Source organism: Ursus arctos, unplaced genomic scaffold (assembly GCF_023065955.2).
Source record: "Ursus arctos isolate Adak ecotype North America unplaced genomic scaffold, UrsArc2.0 scaffold_7, whole genome shotgun sequence".
In the NCBI taxonomy this organism is placed as follows: domain Eukaryota; kingdom Metazoa; phylum Chordata; class Mammalia; order Carnivora; family Ursidae; genus Ursus; species Ursus arctos.
Genome location: NW_026623089.1, coordinates 82,388,402 through 82,405,746, shown reverse-complemented (window position 1 = coordinate 82,405,746; position 17,345 = coordinate 82,388,402). Strand labels below are relative to the sequence as shown.

Below are 17,345 nucleotides of genomic sequence, written 5' to 3'. Positions count from 1 at the left end.
GCCGTGGATACTGTAGGTGGTTTTTAATTTCTGTTTCCTGACTGTGTTTTTTACATTTTCTATGTTGAACACACCTTTTCAAATTGAAATAAGTTAGTAATTAATCTGTGATCTGTTTGGTAAGGACAAAAAGAGCAGTAAAAGCTATTCCAGCAGGGTCAGAACAACCAAGAGGCTTCTTGAGAATTGACCTTGGGCCAACGCTCTAATTACTAGGACACTGGGCTCCTGCCCATAGCCAGAAGCCTGGAGCATATTTTGTTCTGCTTCTCGGTAAACTGCCATGTTTCAGAACCGAGATCTTATAAGACTTTGGCTAAATGGGGTTTTATAAGAAGGCTTTGACTGTACAATTCTCTCTTTCCTCTGCTTAGAACAGGACCATGCATCCCTCTTGGAAATAATGAAGCTAGATTTTGGAATGTTGTATAGAAGTAAAATCTCTTGCTGGTATATCTCATTATAGTGAATATTCAGCCTTCAGTTATTTCCATGTGAGGATGACCTATCATAAGTGTGTTTTGCCCAGATTTCAACATATTCTTTATGATCAGAAGCCTAATATAACTAATGCCTTCTCTGGTCCGTGTCCAGCCACCAGTCCTTTTGAGTCAGGGACTTCTTTCCAATGTGCTGTTTTCTCTGTGAAGCAGGGGCCATGGCAGCAGGGCAGCTGTGCCCCTCACAGGCGTCCCCTGCTGTCCCGTGACAAGTACCCATCGAGCGCCTCCCTCCTGTCAACTTGGTTCACCATCTCTGCATTCGAGGCCAGTTCAGTGCAGGCAGGAAGCGCTCAGGAAGGCTGGAAGTGGAGGAGCCGTGTCAGGACGGCACCTTTTTGCCTCTGACTGTCTTCACAGGTGTTCCTATTTGCTGCCTGCTCACTGTCCAAACACTTAGCACCCTCTTCTAGTCCTGGAAATGAGGACTACTGTTCTTGGAATGGATTTATTATTTTTTAAATGATACATATATTGGAGATACAGTGGAGGTTGTTGAAATGAGATTTCACCCATAGAATAAGTATTTGAATAAGGTGTTTGCTTCCTGAAATCTACGAGACATCTCTCCTCTTGTCTCACCTTTTCAAACCCCATGTGGACTTCTGTTTGCATTCATCGAAATTAATTAAAATTGAATTCAGCTCATAAATGTCTATAGATCATCTCCTACACACCACACATTGTACTAGCGACACCAAAAAGGTTTAGTTGACATTTCTCAAGAATTCAAGGAATTTACTGTTTATAAGGCTAAATAGCCAGGTTACATAGTCAGCCATGATCATGGGACAGAAGCTGTTGAAAAAAGCAATTTGTAGGTAAACTTCCTAAAATAATTCTTGAGATATTATTGACATGTGTTCATAATTTTTTATGAACTGGAGAAATGTCTTCTGGTGAAACTGTAATTATTCCTTCTATAAAAACTTGAGTGTGCAAACTTTCTATCCTGTCAAACACCCTTTTGGGTCTTGTGTTTCCTAATACATGGCTCCCCGGTCGGTTTAATTTTATGGTGTCAGCTAGTAGACAAGTGCCCCAAAAGTCTACCTTACGTAGTTAAACGTATACTTTTGCCGAGCATCAGGGTTCTAGGCTGGATCTGGGATGAACCACTCAGCTAGTGAGTGTGTCTGGCAAAAACCATCCAGCACCAGATCCTAATGCAACTTTCTAGTTCCTGGCTCTTTGTCATTGATGCAGAAAATCTCGTAAAATGGTAAGAACTTTCTTCTTTGTGAAGGAAAAAGAAGTAAAGGGTACTGAAGACGGTAGTCCTGTCTAGACAGAGAACATTTTCATGGGGATGACGCATTAGACTCTACGTTATAATAGAGTGTATAAATTTGAGAATTTGAGCAGACTTCAGGGATGTATCCACCGAGAGTCTACTAATACCTCACGTCTGTTTACCACCTCACAAATTAGATAGTGCTTTCACATCACTGATTTTTTTTCTGTCGTCTTTTCCTGATGTTTTTCTTTTCCTTTCTTTTCTTTCATCCTTCTTTTCTTTTTATGGTTGTGATTCTGCTCTGCCTGCCTCAGTTACTGTGTTTCTCACTCTACAGAGAAGGAACTGAGGCTTCGAGAAGTCAGGTGGTGTCTTCATGGTCACACAGCCAGCAGGGACCAGGCCCTGGGCTCAGGGCTTCAGATTCCAGAAGTCAGGACCCCGTGCTCTGTCGGTTTATCTTCCAGTAGTGAGTCTAGTTAGAAAATTAAACAACTTTAACTGTACTGTTTAATGTTGATATTCCAGTTAAATTCCTCTTATGTAATTTAAAATATTCAAAAATGCTTTTTGATTAGGTAGTACATGAAAACAGATATTAGATATACTCCTTACTCATTATTACATAGAAAATCAGATTTTCCCCACTTAATAGGTGATGCACACTGTTTAATTGTGTATGAAAAAGTGGGATATGTCAAAAGAAATTTTAAAATTAGATACCCTATATCTAGTACTTTAAAAATACGGATCTGGTGAAACGTAACAGAGGCCTGTTTATATTTTAACCGGTGGTTGCTAATCTACGTGTGTAGTCTGAGTAAAAATTAAGCAGCGTGCGGCTGTGAGTGCTCAGCTGTACCGAGTCTGACCTGTGCACCACACGTGCTCACTCCATCATTGCTCCCGGGCTTTCAGCCTGACATGGGGGGGGGCGGGGGGGGACATGGTTTTTCAGCTTTACTGAGATGTCGCTGACCAGTGCACCACACGTGCTCACTCGATCATCGCTCCCAGGCTTTCAGCCTGACGTGGGGCGGGGCGGGGGGGGGACATGGTTTTTCAGCTTTACTGAGATGCCGCTGACCTACAGTGTCCTGTAAGTTGAAGGTGTGCGACACACTGGTTTGATACACTTCGTATGACAGTGTGATCGCTGACACCACCATCGCGTCACAAAATTATCATTTCTTTTTTGTGGTGAGAACATTTTCTCCACGTCTTGGCCAACACTTGTCACCACTTTTCTTTTTGGTAGCAGCCGTTCTAACAGGTTTGAGGTGAATCTCGTTACGGGTTTGGTTGGCATTTCCCTGATGCTTAGTGATGCCGGGCATCTTCTCATGCACCTATTGGTCTTTTATGTCTTCCCTGGAGAAATAGCTATTCAGTTTCTCTGCCCAACTTATACTTGAAAGGGAGACTTTCCAGAATTTATTTATTTATTTTTTTAAAGGAGAAATGGAAACAGACCCTATCAGCTTGGCTTAGCGGCAGATTGGAAACGGTCCATGGGGACTGCAGAGTGGTAGGGTACTGCCATCTGGTGGTAGCACCTGTGAATTGCAGGATCAGAAACGAAATTCTTTGTTCGGTTCACTCCCAAAGACCGCAAACAAGAGGCACCCTGCAAGGTTGCAGATGCGTGGCTCTGATTTTCCTTCTTCCAGAGAGTAAAAGGAGCTTTACCTATTACAGTACTTTTTAAATTGCATGCATTCTTAGGTCATATTGGATGCCTTCGCTAAAGCAGCGAGTGCAGCTTACATTTTTTTCTGAATTAAAAGCCCAAATTAAATGCTTGCGTTTACAGTTGTTATAAGCACTTTAGAAAGATGATTTTAAAATCAGCATTTTCCCGTAACATTTATTTTTATTCTCTTTAATCTCTCACGTGGCATAATATAAGAACGTGTATGAGAAGAGGCCTGCAGACATGGGGCATAGAGCTCGAGGTGAAGAAGGGAAACCAAGGGAAAACATAGGGGAATGGAGAATGGAGGTGTGGGGGGAAAAGGACGTGGCCGTGAAGATGAGGGACAGTGGCAAGGGGCGGTGGGAAGCGGGGTGGTGGGAAGCAGTGCGGCAGCCATAGAAGGCAGGGGTGGGTTTGTAACCCATGCCCTCTCCTCCAGGCTTCAGGTCCTTCCTGCAGCCGAAGTTCCCCAGGGCCGGCTGGTTCCTCATTCTGGACCTTAGTGCTAGTCCCTTCCTGGCCTGCCCTCTGTTGTCCTTCATCTAGCTGATATCTACTTATTCTTTCAAAATTCAGCTCAGCTATCGCCCTCCCGGGAATGCTTCAAGCCCCATTTGGATAGCTAAAGAAATCTCAAATTTAGATCAGTCGACTGAGTGACTGACTCTTGGCTTTGGCTCTGGTCATGATCTCAGGGTCATGAGAGCAAACCTGAGGTTGGGCACTGTGCTGGGCGTGGAGCCTGCTTAAAATTCTCTCTCTCTGCCATCCCCCCCATCCCAAATCACTCTCCCTTTTAAGAAAGAAAGAAAGAAAAAGAGAGGAATGGAGGGAAGGAGGGAAGAAGCAAGGAAGGAAGGCATTTCAAACTTAATATTTTGAAAATTGATCTAGTTGTGGCCATTAAGATGTTCCCCCTCCCCCTCTGACCTTTCTGCCTACTGTTTCCTCCTTCCCCCATTTCTCTCTCTCCAGGTCTCCTTAACTGTTCTCAAACCAAGCCAGCATGCATAGATGTTCCTGAAAGACACATTGCTTAAAACAAGAAAAAGAAATGAGAGCAAGTTGATTCTTAATATCATACTGACGATTTTTAATGCAATTTTAAAAATATATAAAATGGAAATGTATGCCTTTTTGTCTTGATTTAAAGACAATATGCTAATTAATTGAATTTAAGTTAAAAAAATAAAGGCAATATGCTATTTTGCTTAGTTTTATATGCAACAGTCTGTATTTAGTCATAGTTTAACAAAAGATCCAATTACCAGATTTTTTCAATATGCTAAAAAAATAAATAAATACAGGTGGTGTCCTCTGACTCTTGTTGTAACCTGTGGCACCGCAGCATTTCCTCTACCAGGTTAATGGTAACATGCTGAATATGGTTACCGTTGATTTGAAATTGTCTTGGTTTTTGCTGGGAAGTCTGTATGTGCTGGTTTATTTTTTAAAAAAATGTTAAGTGACATGGGAACAAGCTAAAAAGTCAGTGTCAAGCTAAAAAGTCAGTGTCAAACGTACGCAGCAGGAAGCAAAGCTCCCCCCTGCCTGGCATCCACAGTTCCCAGATGATACTGTGTCAAGCACTTGTTCCTAAGCACTGATTTTTCTGATGTAAAATTATTTTGCCTATTTTAATGACATTATGAAAGAAGTGAAAATGAATGCTGTGAAATACTTACTCGTGATAAATTGTAAAAATGACTGGCGTGTGGGTGCTTTCTCCATCTTGACGATGGGCGAAGGGGGAATTGTTACTGAATGATCCAAGTTTCTATTTGGGGTGATGACAGGCTATTGAACACAGTGGTGATGGTTGCACAACATTGGGACTGACTGTAGTTTGTGCCATTGGACTGTAAACCTACTGGTTAACAGGGCAAACAATATTTTACATATTTTACCAGAGCTTAAAAAAATAATAACGTCATATGCCGAAAATGATTGAATCATGCGCTTTGAATAGGTGAATTTTATGCTGGGTGAATTCTGTATCAATAAAGCTGCTTTAAAAATCGTAGCATAGCACCTGGCATATGGCAAGTACGTAATAAATGGTCCTTGTAGCTGTGATGATTGTCGATACTTAGGGAGCATGTCGCCGTGACTCCAGCTGACATTAGAGGAGTGTTTGGGCTGAGTGAAAAATGTTCATCTCGGCTTTGTCTCTGATGGGTTCTCATTAATTTCCTCACATCTCCTTTCTGTCCCTCAGAGTTATTGATTTAGGGGTCATGACTCCCTGTGACAAGATCCTGAAAGCTGCTCTTGACCACAAAGCAGGTACTGTGCACCTGTGCGGGGCTTCCCACTGGCTGTGCTCACCCCCAGGGGGTGGCTGGCGGTGGGCGGCGACGCCCCAGCCCACGTGGGACCGCTGGGGCGTTCAGACAGTCAGGTGCCAGCTCCTGTGTGGGGAGCTTGCACTGTCATTTGTCCTGGGGGTTGAATCGGTGAATAGGTAACCGTGAAACTCCTCCTAGCTCTGAAGATGGGGCATGGGAACAGGATTCTTATTACAAGGTCATTCTTGATTTTTCTCTGTGTATCGTCGTTTTTATGTTTCTTCGGACACTGTGAGACATTCAAGTCTGGGAGATCATAAACAACGTATTTTATTTGCATGGCTTCCCCAAACTGTGGCAAGCATGTTATTGCACCTTGAAGCTACAGTCATATTTACTACCAGAAGCAAATAAATAAATTGAAACTCCCCAGAAAAGATGTCCTAGAATTAGAAGTTGGAAATTCATATGAGGTCTTCTGGTCTTTATTACAAAGGTTTTTAAGCGAGTCTTGCGTACTTTTCCACTTTCTCTCATTCTCCTTCTCACTCTCTTTTTTTCTTTTTTGAATTAATAGATATAATTGGCCTATCAGGACTCATCACTCCTTCCCTGGATGAAATGATTTTTGTTGCCAAGGAAATGGAGAGATTGGCTATAAAGATTCCACTGTTGATCGGAGGAGCAACCACATCCAGGTCAGTCATGCTAATGAACAAGTTGCTTTCCTTTAAGTTCATTTAAATGCCAGTGTTTAAAAACAGTGATAAAACCTGTGTTGTGCTCCTCCTGTATACGCACCTGAGCGTTCAGCCTTCCCCTGGACAAGAGCCGGCGTGCTTTTGGAGCACGTCTAGGAAACTCCTTTGTGATCTCCCCACCCTTTGCCTTTTTTTGGATTTCTTTGGCTTGTCATTGTCCTTTCCTTAATCCTCTCACCTCCTATTTGGTTCCTGAGGTTTCTGATAAACACTCCTCTTGAAAGCAAACCAAGTGGAGAAAGGTGTGTCCTTTGGCCTGAAGACAGTGCTTGGATTGTAGCCCACTCTCTGGAAGCGGGTGTCTGATGAATTTACATGTTCCCTTGAAGAAACTCCAGCTTTGTAATAGTTGAGGCAGGAGGCCAAGCTAGCAAGAATGAACCAAAAGATCACCTAGGAAGTTGTTTTTGAAAGGGGGAACCTTTTGAGAAACTCTCAGTTAAGCAGTTGAAAGAGGAGAAAGTTTTAAGTTGGTTACATGACCATTATTCAGTTTGTCAGATTTTTCCTGGGGTCATGATCCTAATGATATGAGAAATATGTTAATTATGGGTACTATTAGACTTTTTCTGACATATTCCTTTTGCCCCGTGTCATTTACTTTGGCAGGGAAAAATGCCCAGGTGGAACACTGAACTTGATGATCCTGTCAGCATGCAGTTTGTTTTTCAGATACAGAAATACCATAGAAGTCCAGTCAAAGATATTCCAAAGTTCCTTTCACACTGGAAGCATTAAGCCGTTTGTATTAATCAGGTTTTCAGAGAAATAGCAGTAGGATGTGTGTGTGTACACGTGTGTGTATGTGTGTGTGTGTGTGTGTGTGTGTGTATGGAGTAATCCGCTTCACTCAGAGTCTACTGATTTAAATGTTGATCACGTCTAAAAAATACCTTCACAAAAGCATCTAGATTGGCGTATGACCAAAACCTAGATCCCATGGTGTGGCCACATTGACACATAAAATGAACCATCATCCCATTTATAATCTGAATGGATTGTTTTCACAAGAGTAACAGTGTTACGTGTCGTTTATTCACACTTTTCATACTTGAAGGACTCCATAATGTGGCCATTGTTGCTCACCTTACAGCTGAGTTTGTTTTCCACCCAGGACTTACCCACTAGGGTATGGGTCAGATTATTCTCCAGGGACTTGACCACCCATCGAGAACTGGGGTTTCAGTGAGCAGGGTCTTGGGTAATTGATGATTTTAATGTGACTAGTCGTCAGCTTAGAGAATGATCCGAGAATTTACAGACTGTTGTGAAGATGAAGTACCTTTTAAGATCATGGTTGTAAAATGGAATAAATAGATGGGATGCTGGTTTCCGAGTAACCCACTTCATAAGGCAGGACACCACACTGAGAAGTTCAACATCAGGAAGCCACGTATTGCGCTGATGAAAATTGGAACATTACCAGTGGTCCATTCTGTTAGATCTCCTACCAAGTAAGGGTCACCAGATTGAAGAAGATTTTACAAAAACATTCAGAAGCAACATAACTAGCTTCCCAAGATATACCATATGCAAAATTAGCCACGAATGCCTCCTAACAGTTAGAACCTGGTCTCTCAAGTTAGAACTAAGCAGATCAGAAGTCACCCCGTCTCCATGCTCCTGCAAAACCTCTGTTCTCACAGGCTGGGAAATGGTGATGTGATCCTCCCCGAAGATGGAAATCTGGGTCCCACGACTTCGCCAAGTTCCTTTATTTTTTATTTTTATTTTTTTAAAGATTTTATTTATTTATTTGACAGAGAGACAGCCAACAAGAGAGGGAACACAAGCAGGAGGAGTGGGAGAGGGAGAAGCAGGCTCCCAGTGGAGGAGCGTGATGTGGGGCTCGATCCCAGGTCTCTGGGATCACGCCCTGAGCCAAAGGCAGACGCTTAACGACTGCGCCACGCACCGCCCCTCGCCAAGTTCCTGTAGTTCTCCAGGGCCTTGTTTCTGTATGAGCTCTGCCTTTCTCGTGCTGGTCTCTCCTTGCCTCTTGCAGTTTCTGGGAAATTAATTGGAAAATAAAAGCCAGTTGCCAGATACACGTTCCCTTCTCCGTTGTTTTGCTAGAACAGCCCTTGCAGGATAGATTCCTGTGCGATCTTTAAGAACCTCAGCGTAAAACTTCCCCGTGCTGATTCCATTCTAACGTAGTGACGGTGAGTGAGGCCTCGCTTCTTGCTTAATCAAGCCCTCTTCTTTAAGGAAGTCTTTTTCCTGAAGTACAAGCATCGTACAGAAAAGTGCATCAGTCAGAGATCTACAACTCGATGAAGTTTTACAAAAATGAAGCCCCTCCGGAAGCACGTCTAGCTCAAGAAATGAACGTTAATGGCACTCTGGGTGCTTGGCTGGGTTCCCCAACCTGGTCGTCCTTCACGGCAAAATGACCACTGTGCTATCTCCTGTCACCGTGGGAAGGTTTTGGCTGCATTTCAGCTTCACAGACGTGAACTCTTGCTGCATGTGTCCCTTTGCGTCCGGCCTATTTTGTGCACCAGTATGCCTGCGGGGCCCAGGTGGTGGCTATGTATATAGAAGTTGTTTTTCCGCTGTGGTGTATATTATATTCTGTCGTATGATACACTATGGCTTAGTTATCCAGGCCACTGCTGGTGCACGTTGGGTGTTCCCAGTTTGGGGCTGTTTGGCAGAATGCTGCTGTGTTCGTATTTCTGCCCTGAAGCAAAGTTGCCGGGTCCTGTGCATACGATCATCAGCATCAGACATTGCTGGGTAGTTTTCCAAAGTGATTGTATTAGTTGACACTCCCACCAGCAATTACAAGAGTTCCAGTTATTCCACACCCTTTTCAGTTTTATCCACGTTAGTAGGTATGTAATAGTGTCTTGGTGTGGTTTTCATTTGTATTTCTCTGCTGACTAATGATGGTGACCTTTTCATGTGTATGTTGACCATTTTTGGATATGCTTTCTAAGTATTTTTTTTTTTAAGTTGGGTATTCTGCCTTTTTTCTTACTGATTGGTATGCATTCTTTATTTATATTGGATGTGAGCCCTTTATTAGAAATATCCGGCAAATAGATTCTTCCATTATGGCTTGCCTTTTGCTGTCCTAGTTGTATTTTTGGATAACAAAGTTTGCAATTTTCAGGAAGTCTGATTGATCAGTCTCTTCCTTTATGGTTAGTGCTTTTTGCATCTCTACTCCTGGGAGAGTCCGCTTTGCTAGAGGGCAAGGAGAGGTGGACTGTCTCAGAAGCCCTCTGAGAGTCCTTATTCTTACCTCCTGCAGACCTTTTGAGAGCCGGGTTCCATTTTTCTGCCTTTGCGAACTGTGATTTGAGCAGATGGCTGCTCAGGACTTCCAAGTTGTCATGAAAGAAGATGAGGAACTATAACATGTCCATGGCTTTTCCAGATCTTAGTGGCCCGTGGTGGCATGATGGAATTAGAACCGTACTCCCAGGACACTCACAAGGAGCCTTACGGCTGACTGGGGGATCCCAGGACGAGTTGAGGTTCCATGCACATGGAAACATGCCTGGAGTTCCCTTTTTAACCTGAAACTCTGAGAGGATGAAAAATGGAATATTCTCTGGTCAGTAACGCATACTGTTCTGCATCACAAGCTAGAAATGACTTGAATGGAAATCTGGCCCTATTAGCTGCACGGCTTCTCAAAGGCACATGTCTGTTAGTCAGCTCTTGATTTTTAAATGGTTTAAAGGCAATAACTGCACAGTATCTTTTTCAGTTATTTTTTTGTGAATAGTGGAGAATTCAAAAGGAAGTCACATCGCTCGAAGAGAGAGGTCATTTCCCGAGTTTTTGTTTTTGTTTTTTTGTGAATTGTTAGGAGGTAAGATGCTGAATCGTGAAACGGGTGTTGTTTTCCTCTTTGTGTTGGGTAAGGGGAAGCTTGGAGCTCAGGCCTGGGGGGAGGATTTCACGGACCCGACTCCTGCATCTGACCCCACTGCTGATTGCCTCCCGTCTTTATTTCCCCTGACTCTCATTTTTCTCATCCAGTTCTAAGGGTTTTTTTGGTCATGCTGCATTTATATAAAACATTTTAATTCTGGAAGGATAAGGCATGAAAAAAAATGCTTCGAAGACTTGTTCTTTTTCAGAGTTTTTCAGAAGACCTTCTGAAGTTAACATTGTCTGCCCGTTTGAAAACCATGGGGGGCGACTCACTGAATCGCCAGTACTGGTGAGGGGCTCAGCAGAGATGGGGCTGAGCTTCAGCCCCCGGGCCCAGTGCTGTGCTGTTGGTCTGTAGGAGGGGAGGAGAGATTCCAGTGTTTTCCATCTTCTCAGGCTTCAGAAAGACATCTGCGTCCTGCTGGAGGAGGCTGCACACATGGAAGCTTAGAGGAAAGTAGAATCAATGTGGTGTTATTTTATAAGGAAACCGGAAGTGCTCCTGGTGGCTGGGCCAGCCCAGATTCCGTGGCCGTGCTCCTTTAGCTTCATCCTTGTGTGTGTGTGTGCTGGGAAGCAGCACTTTGCTTTTATTTGTTGTTGTTTTTAACTAGTGGGATCTATCAGTTTCTTCTCGGTGCCCTTGTCCAGAAGGTCATCAGTGAGAGAATGGCCAGAATTGCACTGGGAATCCTTGGGTGCTTAATAAATACTGTGTGGACTTTAAGATTTAAAACTGTACCGATTCCCTGTAAGAGAAACGTCAGCCAAGTCACATCAGGCTTAATGTTTCCCGGAGGAACTTCATGCAGAATATATGTGGAGGGTATTTGTGTGTTCCAAGAGCTGACCACCTGAGGAACAGCAAGACAGCCTAGTCTCACTTGCGTTCTGTTGAGAAGCCAGAAGCAGTTTCTTCTTTAAAACTTCCTCCTGTTTGAAAATCTTCCACCTTGTAGAATACCGAAGATACTTTCAGATCTTGGTGCGAACAGTGGGTACGAAACAGCACACCCTCAGACGGCAGTGGAGTTGGTGTGGCTGCCTCGGGGCCGTGGTCTGACTCCCCCTGCTGCTCCGCACCCCATCCCCCAGGCCGGAAGAGTCTCTTGCGCCAAGTACCTCCGTTCTTGTGACTTTGCACTTTAGTCCTTGGCCTCCTGTCCGTGTGTGGAGATGCCTGTAGAAAGGGGGCAGGTGAAATGTCAGGGTCTTGTCTGTCTGCTTGGGAATGAACTTTTAGTCCTGAGAAGCCTGTTAAAAGCACACTCACACACGTACTGTGCCTTTAATAGTCTCTTGGTTTTTAAAAATTATCTCAGTAATCCACTTATTATTAGAACACGTCAAACACTTCAGAGGAATGGAAAGTGAAATTGAGTCTCTCCCTTCCCGCCCTCGATCCCCCTGCAGCCTCCATATAACCAGTGTTGACACCTGATGTGTATCTCTGTTTTTTCTAAATGTACAGAATTTACTTACATACAAGGTTGGCAGGTTAGGGCAGGTTAAGGGTGGTAGTGTTTTTTTAATTTAAGAAACAGAATCGTATTAAACATCCTGCTCTATTACTTCGGTTTTTTCCCCATATAGTAGCATATTCTGGCCATCTTTCCAAAGGAAAATACATGTTACTTTGAGGGGGAAGAATAGGAACGCATCTGAGCCCGGGAAGAGTGCTGCTACCTTGGGGAGAAGATGCGGCGAGAAAAGACTGGGAAGGAGGGCCCATCCTGGCCGAGCTACAGCGGCCGGCCTTTAAATGCACTTGTGACAAAGTGCACACTCGCGTCCCACCTTCAGGGCCCTGTGTGACCACTGTCAGGGAGGGTGTACAAGGGGGTCTTCACTTATCACTTTAGGGTACTGTGTTCTATGATGAAAGAGCAGCTGCGGGGCCTGTGCTGTGAGAGTCAGTAATCAGAGGGCAGCTTGCTGCACCCTTGACAGAATGGGGTTAAAGGTGTTTCTTCCCCACTGCTCGAGTTTCCCAGTCTGGCAGTAGGGGTTTGGGGCTCAGCCAATGTGAGCATAGAATGTTGTTGTCGCTTTTACCTCTCTGTGTTACTCGTGTCAAATTGATTCAGGGTCTGAGGTTCCTTACTCCCAAGTCCGAGGTGGGCTTAGGGTGTCCCTCAGGAATGGAGGGCAGCAGCTAGTGCGTGCATCTCCTGCGTGGTGTCTGGTTCCGCGGGGGCCCCGGCTGCTCTCTCAGCTCATTGGGAGGAAGAAACGCAGCCTGACCTTCATGGCAGCAAAGCGCAGTTGCCCGGGCTGGTTAGCTCCCTCAGTCAGACAGGCTGCTAATGAGTGCGAGGTCCCGGTCACGTCCCCGTTGGCAGAGAGCTGACGCTGACGACAGTCTTCCACATTTTGTCACAGACTTTTTTTGTAGCATGAGCCAACAAATCCATGTCTTCCCCCCTTGGTCTCCTCATCTTTTGGTGGGGAGGGAGTCCCCTTGTTTTACAAGGGAAATGGGAAGTTCAGTATTTGTAAGTACCTTAAAATCTTTCCTTGGAAAGCACTCTGTAGAAACACATTATCTCTAATGGTTCCAAACAAGTGTCGTGGAGGAATCAGCCCTGATGGACGTGTTTTTCTTCCTGACCCTTTTTTTCAGAACCCACACGGCAGTGAAAATAGCTCCAAGATACAGCGCACCTGTCATCCACGTCCTGGACGCATCCAAGAGTGTGGTGGTGGTAAGTGTGGGGCCCGGTGTTACTTCAGATAGGTCGTCAGGAGAGGAGAAGATGCAGAGTTCGGGGTATTTCCCAAGATCTTTTATTTTTGTCCAAGTCTATTAAAAAAAATGTGGAGGAAGAGCCTACGGCTTGTCATGGTGTCACTGCGGGGGTGTGCATTGCTGGAAGGGGGGCCAGGTGAGGTGTCCTGTGCTTTGGAAGACCGCGTCCTGAGCTAGCAGCAGAACGCTGGTCCGAGTAACACAGACGTATCAAGACACTTGTGACCTTGACACTGATGCAGAGGGAGAGGGGTTTCAGCCACTTACATGCATTTACAAATATGAATATATACCATCTTAACTCCAAGCCAGCGCTAAAAGGAATGTGGAATTTTAAAAAATGAGCTATTTCCACATAGACCTTTAACCCGGAATGGGCCCGATGACCCTTCCCAAAGAGAGAAGAACATTCTCTGGATGTTCAAAACCCAGAATAATAGATGCTTTTTCTCAGTGAATGTAATAAAAATTTACCCGAGTGTGTTTTTATGCTTCTCTCCATCAGTGAAGCCCAGTATCCTCTCTCGTTGTTACGTGTTCATCGTATAATAGGAAATAATAGCTGGAGGGAATCCGTGCTCCCGTGGTTTCCAGGTTTGTTGTAGCCACAGAAACCTGGTCTGCAAGTACAGCATAGTAGGAATAAGAGCGGCCCCTTCGCTCCAGTTCTCGAAAGAGCACAACTTAAAAACCGCTCATGCTGCTCAGCCTTCAGATTTGCAGGCAAGGAGAGTTACCCGGAGGCCTGCTGATCCGTGAGACTGCCAGCTGACGTCACACAGCCGAACCCGGGTGATCACGGCTCCTGAGCCGTTTTCCAAAGGCATCCTCCAGATCTGTAAATGCATTTATATCGAAGTTGAACAGTAATTGCTGTTATTGGAAATTGATGGTGTGCCAGGCACTGTGCTAGGTGCTTTCCATATAAGCTTTTTTTTTTTTTTTTTTTAAACCCCGTTTGCGAGATGAGGACACAGGAACGGCGAGGGTAGTTCCTCTCTCGAGGCCACACGTCCGTCCAGCAGCAGGTGTGGGGTGAGAAGTCAGGTGGTCTTACTCTATGCCTCATTAAACTTGCTTCCGTTCATATGTAATAATCCTCCTTTATTAAAAAGGATACAGTTAAATCAGACTGGAATCATAAAGTCGCAGTTTTTTATTTGCCATTGACGTAGACTGATGTATAAATAAACTACATTTCTACAATTTCAGAACAGTTTTTTGTAGCTTATATGTGGATTGTGCTTCATAGGGAGCGTATATCGAGTTTACTGTTGAGTAACCAATGGGCCTCTTTTTAATGCTTGTTGTTATTTTTAAACGCTAATGAGTGACTGAACATTTCTCGTTTGGAGACCAGGCTGTTGGCCCTCTTCAAGTCCACAGGGGTAGCGTTGCCCCCGCAAGTAGGGGGAAGACTCTGGCTGGGAAGGAACCAGCCTCTGGATTATGTTTTGAGGGCACTCCGTCACCGTTGTGGGGAGCTCATGCAGCAGGGGCTGAGCGGAAAGCCAGAAGATGCGGCATGGCCACCAGTGCCCTTTCCGGTCGGTCCATCTGGACGCCAGCAGGGGTTCACTCTTCTCAGATACAGAGAGTTGGCCACCTTCTGAAATTACTCAGACAAAAGTGTGATGATAAGTTATTGGAGTTATTGCTGATGACACTTTTCAGGAGTCGATGGTACAATTCGTTTAGGCTGATCGTGGTTCAGAATCTTCCGATCCGACTGCAGTGAGTGTGGCCCAGGCCCGTGATCCGGACCACTGGCTCCAGCATGTGAAATATGCCGAATTGTGGCAGCTGTGCGATCATTGGAGCGTTAGACCTCCGGGTGCCCCTGCTTTTTTTCCTTTCTTTTTAACTAAAAATCGAGGTGCTGGTACTTAGCACCACTGGGAGCTGTCAGAGTCCTGTTAAAAGTTCTTTGGAAGTTTAGAAAATCAGGGTTTTGCTTTCTCAGAGTCTAACATGTAGCAGAGTGCATGTACTGCAGGGAGCTCAAGAGTCGGCATCCCCTTCCTGTCTTCACCTAGCTCTTCTGGCTTTCCCAAGCGAGGACCCCTCGAGCTAAGGTGGAGGGAAGGCTGGGAAGTACTTTGTGGTGTGAATACCATTCAGGAGCCCGTTGTTAGGCTTGTCACAAAGGTCTTTTCTTTGATTAGGTTCCTTAAGGTGATTTGGCTTTACACTAATTCTTAGGGGATTGGATTGCTGTTGGAGATGCTTAGAAAATTCACATAGAATTATAGACCTTTCAAGCCAGTGGGCACTCCAGCCATCGTCCAGTGTGACTTGGTCAGTTTCACATAATGATACTGACCTTCCAGGCTCTTGTGTTGGAAGACCCAGCTGGAGGCTGAGAGAGGAGATGGAGTGACGCAGGGTTTCGAGCTGATGGTGATCAGCCATTTCCTCTTTCTTGGTAGTTGTATTTTGAGCTTTGGGGTGGTTGTTCTCCCACCACCTTGATGACCCCAGTCATAAATGATACTGTGAAACTGTTCCTAGTTTTACAATTGACTGAGTCGCCTCACATTTCCCAGATGATGGGTTTCCTTTCTTTCCTTAGCAGAAGCTCATAGTTGACCGTGAGGATGAGCCTCATTCCTTCAGGAGACGTTTAGTGAGGAGGCACCTTGTATGTGCCAGGCACAGAGCTAGAAGCCGGGGAAGCGAAGGCGGTAAAGGTGCAGCCCTGCCCTCCAAGGGTCATCCTCTAGTGAGCCAAGTAGATACACAGATGCCGACAGCCTGTGGGAAACGCAGTGAGGGAGAGGTGCACCGAGTACCTTTGCAGCACAGAAGAGCGATACCTAACTCGTGTGTGGCAAGGGTCCCCAGGACCACCCTCCGCTTCAGTGATTTCAGAGAGGGACTCACAGAACTCAGAAACACCGTTATACTCACAATCATGCTGTGTTGCCACAAAAGGGTACAGGTTAGCATCAGCAGAGGCGAAAGATACAAAGGGTGGAATCCAGGAAAGACCATGCACCAGGTTCCAGGCATCGTCCCCCCGTGGAGTCCGTGGACAATGCATAATCCTTCCATGAGTGACTCAGGACACCACGGGCAGCGCATTGCCGACCAGGGAAGCTCAGTTGAACCTTGGAATCCGGGGCTTCTGCTGGGAGTCAGTCCGTAGGAATGGAATGCTTTGAGCACCTGACTGGCCTTAGTTAGTCCAGAGGTCAGACAGATCCCACATAAGCCAGGTCTCCCCCGAAATCATATTGTTTGCATAAACTGCCCGGGGTGGCCCAGGGCTCTGGGTGGATGGAGACTTACCAGGCAGAATAGCACAAGGGCTTAGATAAGCTTATCTCTCAGGACCCATTAGGAGCTGGAATGTGTGAGTTGGACGTCCTAGGTCTACTGCGGTAACCCCGACTGCACACCCCGGCAGGACTTAGCGAAGCCGGTGAGGGGTGGGGGATGGCGTGAACGAGGGAAAGCAGAACTGACCAGTGTTGTTCCTGTTTTGTCCCCTGCTGCTTCTCTGTGGTTCTTGAACTTCCATCTTGCCTGTTCAGTGCTCGCAACTGTTAGATGAGAATCTAAAGGATGAATTTTTTGAGGAGATCCTGGAAGAATATGAAGATATTAGACAGGACCATTACGAGTCTCTCAAGGTACGTGACAACAATAGGTCCCTGCTAGTTTGGGCATTAAAATGATCCTATATTTTTTAATATTGTTCTAAGGAGGGCAAAGGTTTAGGATCATTTTAGAGAAGCCCTGTTTTCTAGTTCAAATCGGAATTCTCTGGTGTCTGAGTTCCCGGTAATTTGGGGTTATACTAAAATTAATTTCTTTTATTCCATCAAACATTTATTGGGTACACAGTAGGTGTTAGGTGCTGTGCCAGATAGCAGAGTTGTGAGAACGAATAAAACATACTCAGCAGGAAAACAGGAACTGAGACGGTGTGTGGAAATGACTCCCCTGGATCCATGTTCTTGAAATAATGGAAGAAAATGAAGACGTCAGACAGGACCGTTTCCCCTCTCTCCCTACTGCCCAGCGCAGACAGTGCAGAGCAGTGTTTCAAGCACTGTCCCTCTCTAGATAAGCTTCAGGGAATCCTTGGAAAGCAGGCATAATCACTCATTAGAAGTGATTTCTTCCTGGTTCATCTGCCTGTTGGACCTTGTCCGTGGTGGGGTGCACTTTGGGGGTGGCCAGGTGAGCGAAAGGAGACAACAAACGGTGTGGAG

The 17,345-nt window shown here is 45.2% G+C and overlaps 1 protein-coding gene across 7 annotated transcripts in view; it reads left to right on the top strand.

Annotated features, from left to right (window-relative positions):
- MTR (5-methyltetrahydrofolate-homocysteine methyltransferase) overlaps positions 1-17,345 on the top strand; it is a 109,006-nt gene that overhangs the window by 76,518 nt on the left and 15,143 nt on the right. For all 7 annotated transcript variants that reach the window (XR_006410063.3, XM_026504033.4, XM_048218956.2 and 4 more), the window contains 4 exons: positions 5,652-5,719; positions 6,299-6,419; positions 13,000-13,081; positions 16,662-16,760. Coding sequence is in view for 6 of the 7 variants with exons in the window: in XM_026504033.4 (XP_026359818.1) it covers positions 5,652-5,719; positions 6,299-6,419; positions 13,000-13,081; positions 16,662-16,760 (370 nt within the window). In the remaining variant the exon portion in view is untranslated. The remainder of the gene's footprint in view (positions 1-5,651; positions 5,720-6,298; positions 6,420-12,999; positions 13,082-16,661; positions 16,761-17,345) is intronic.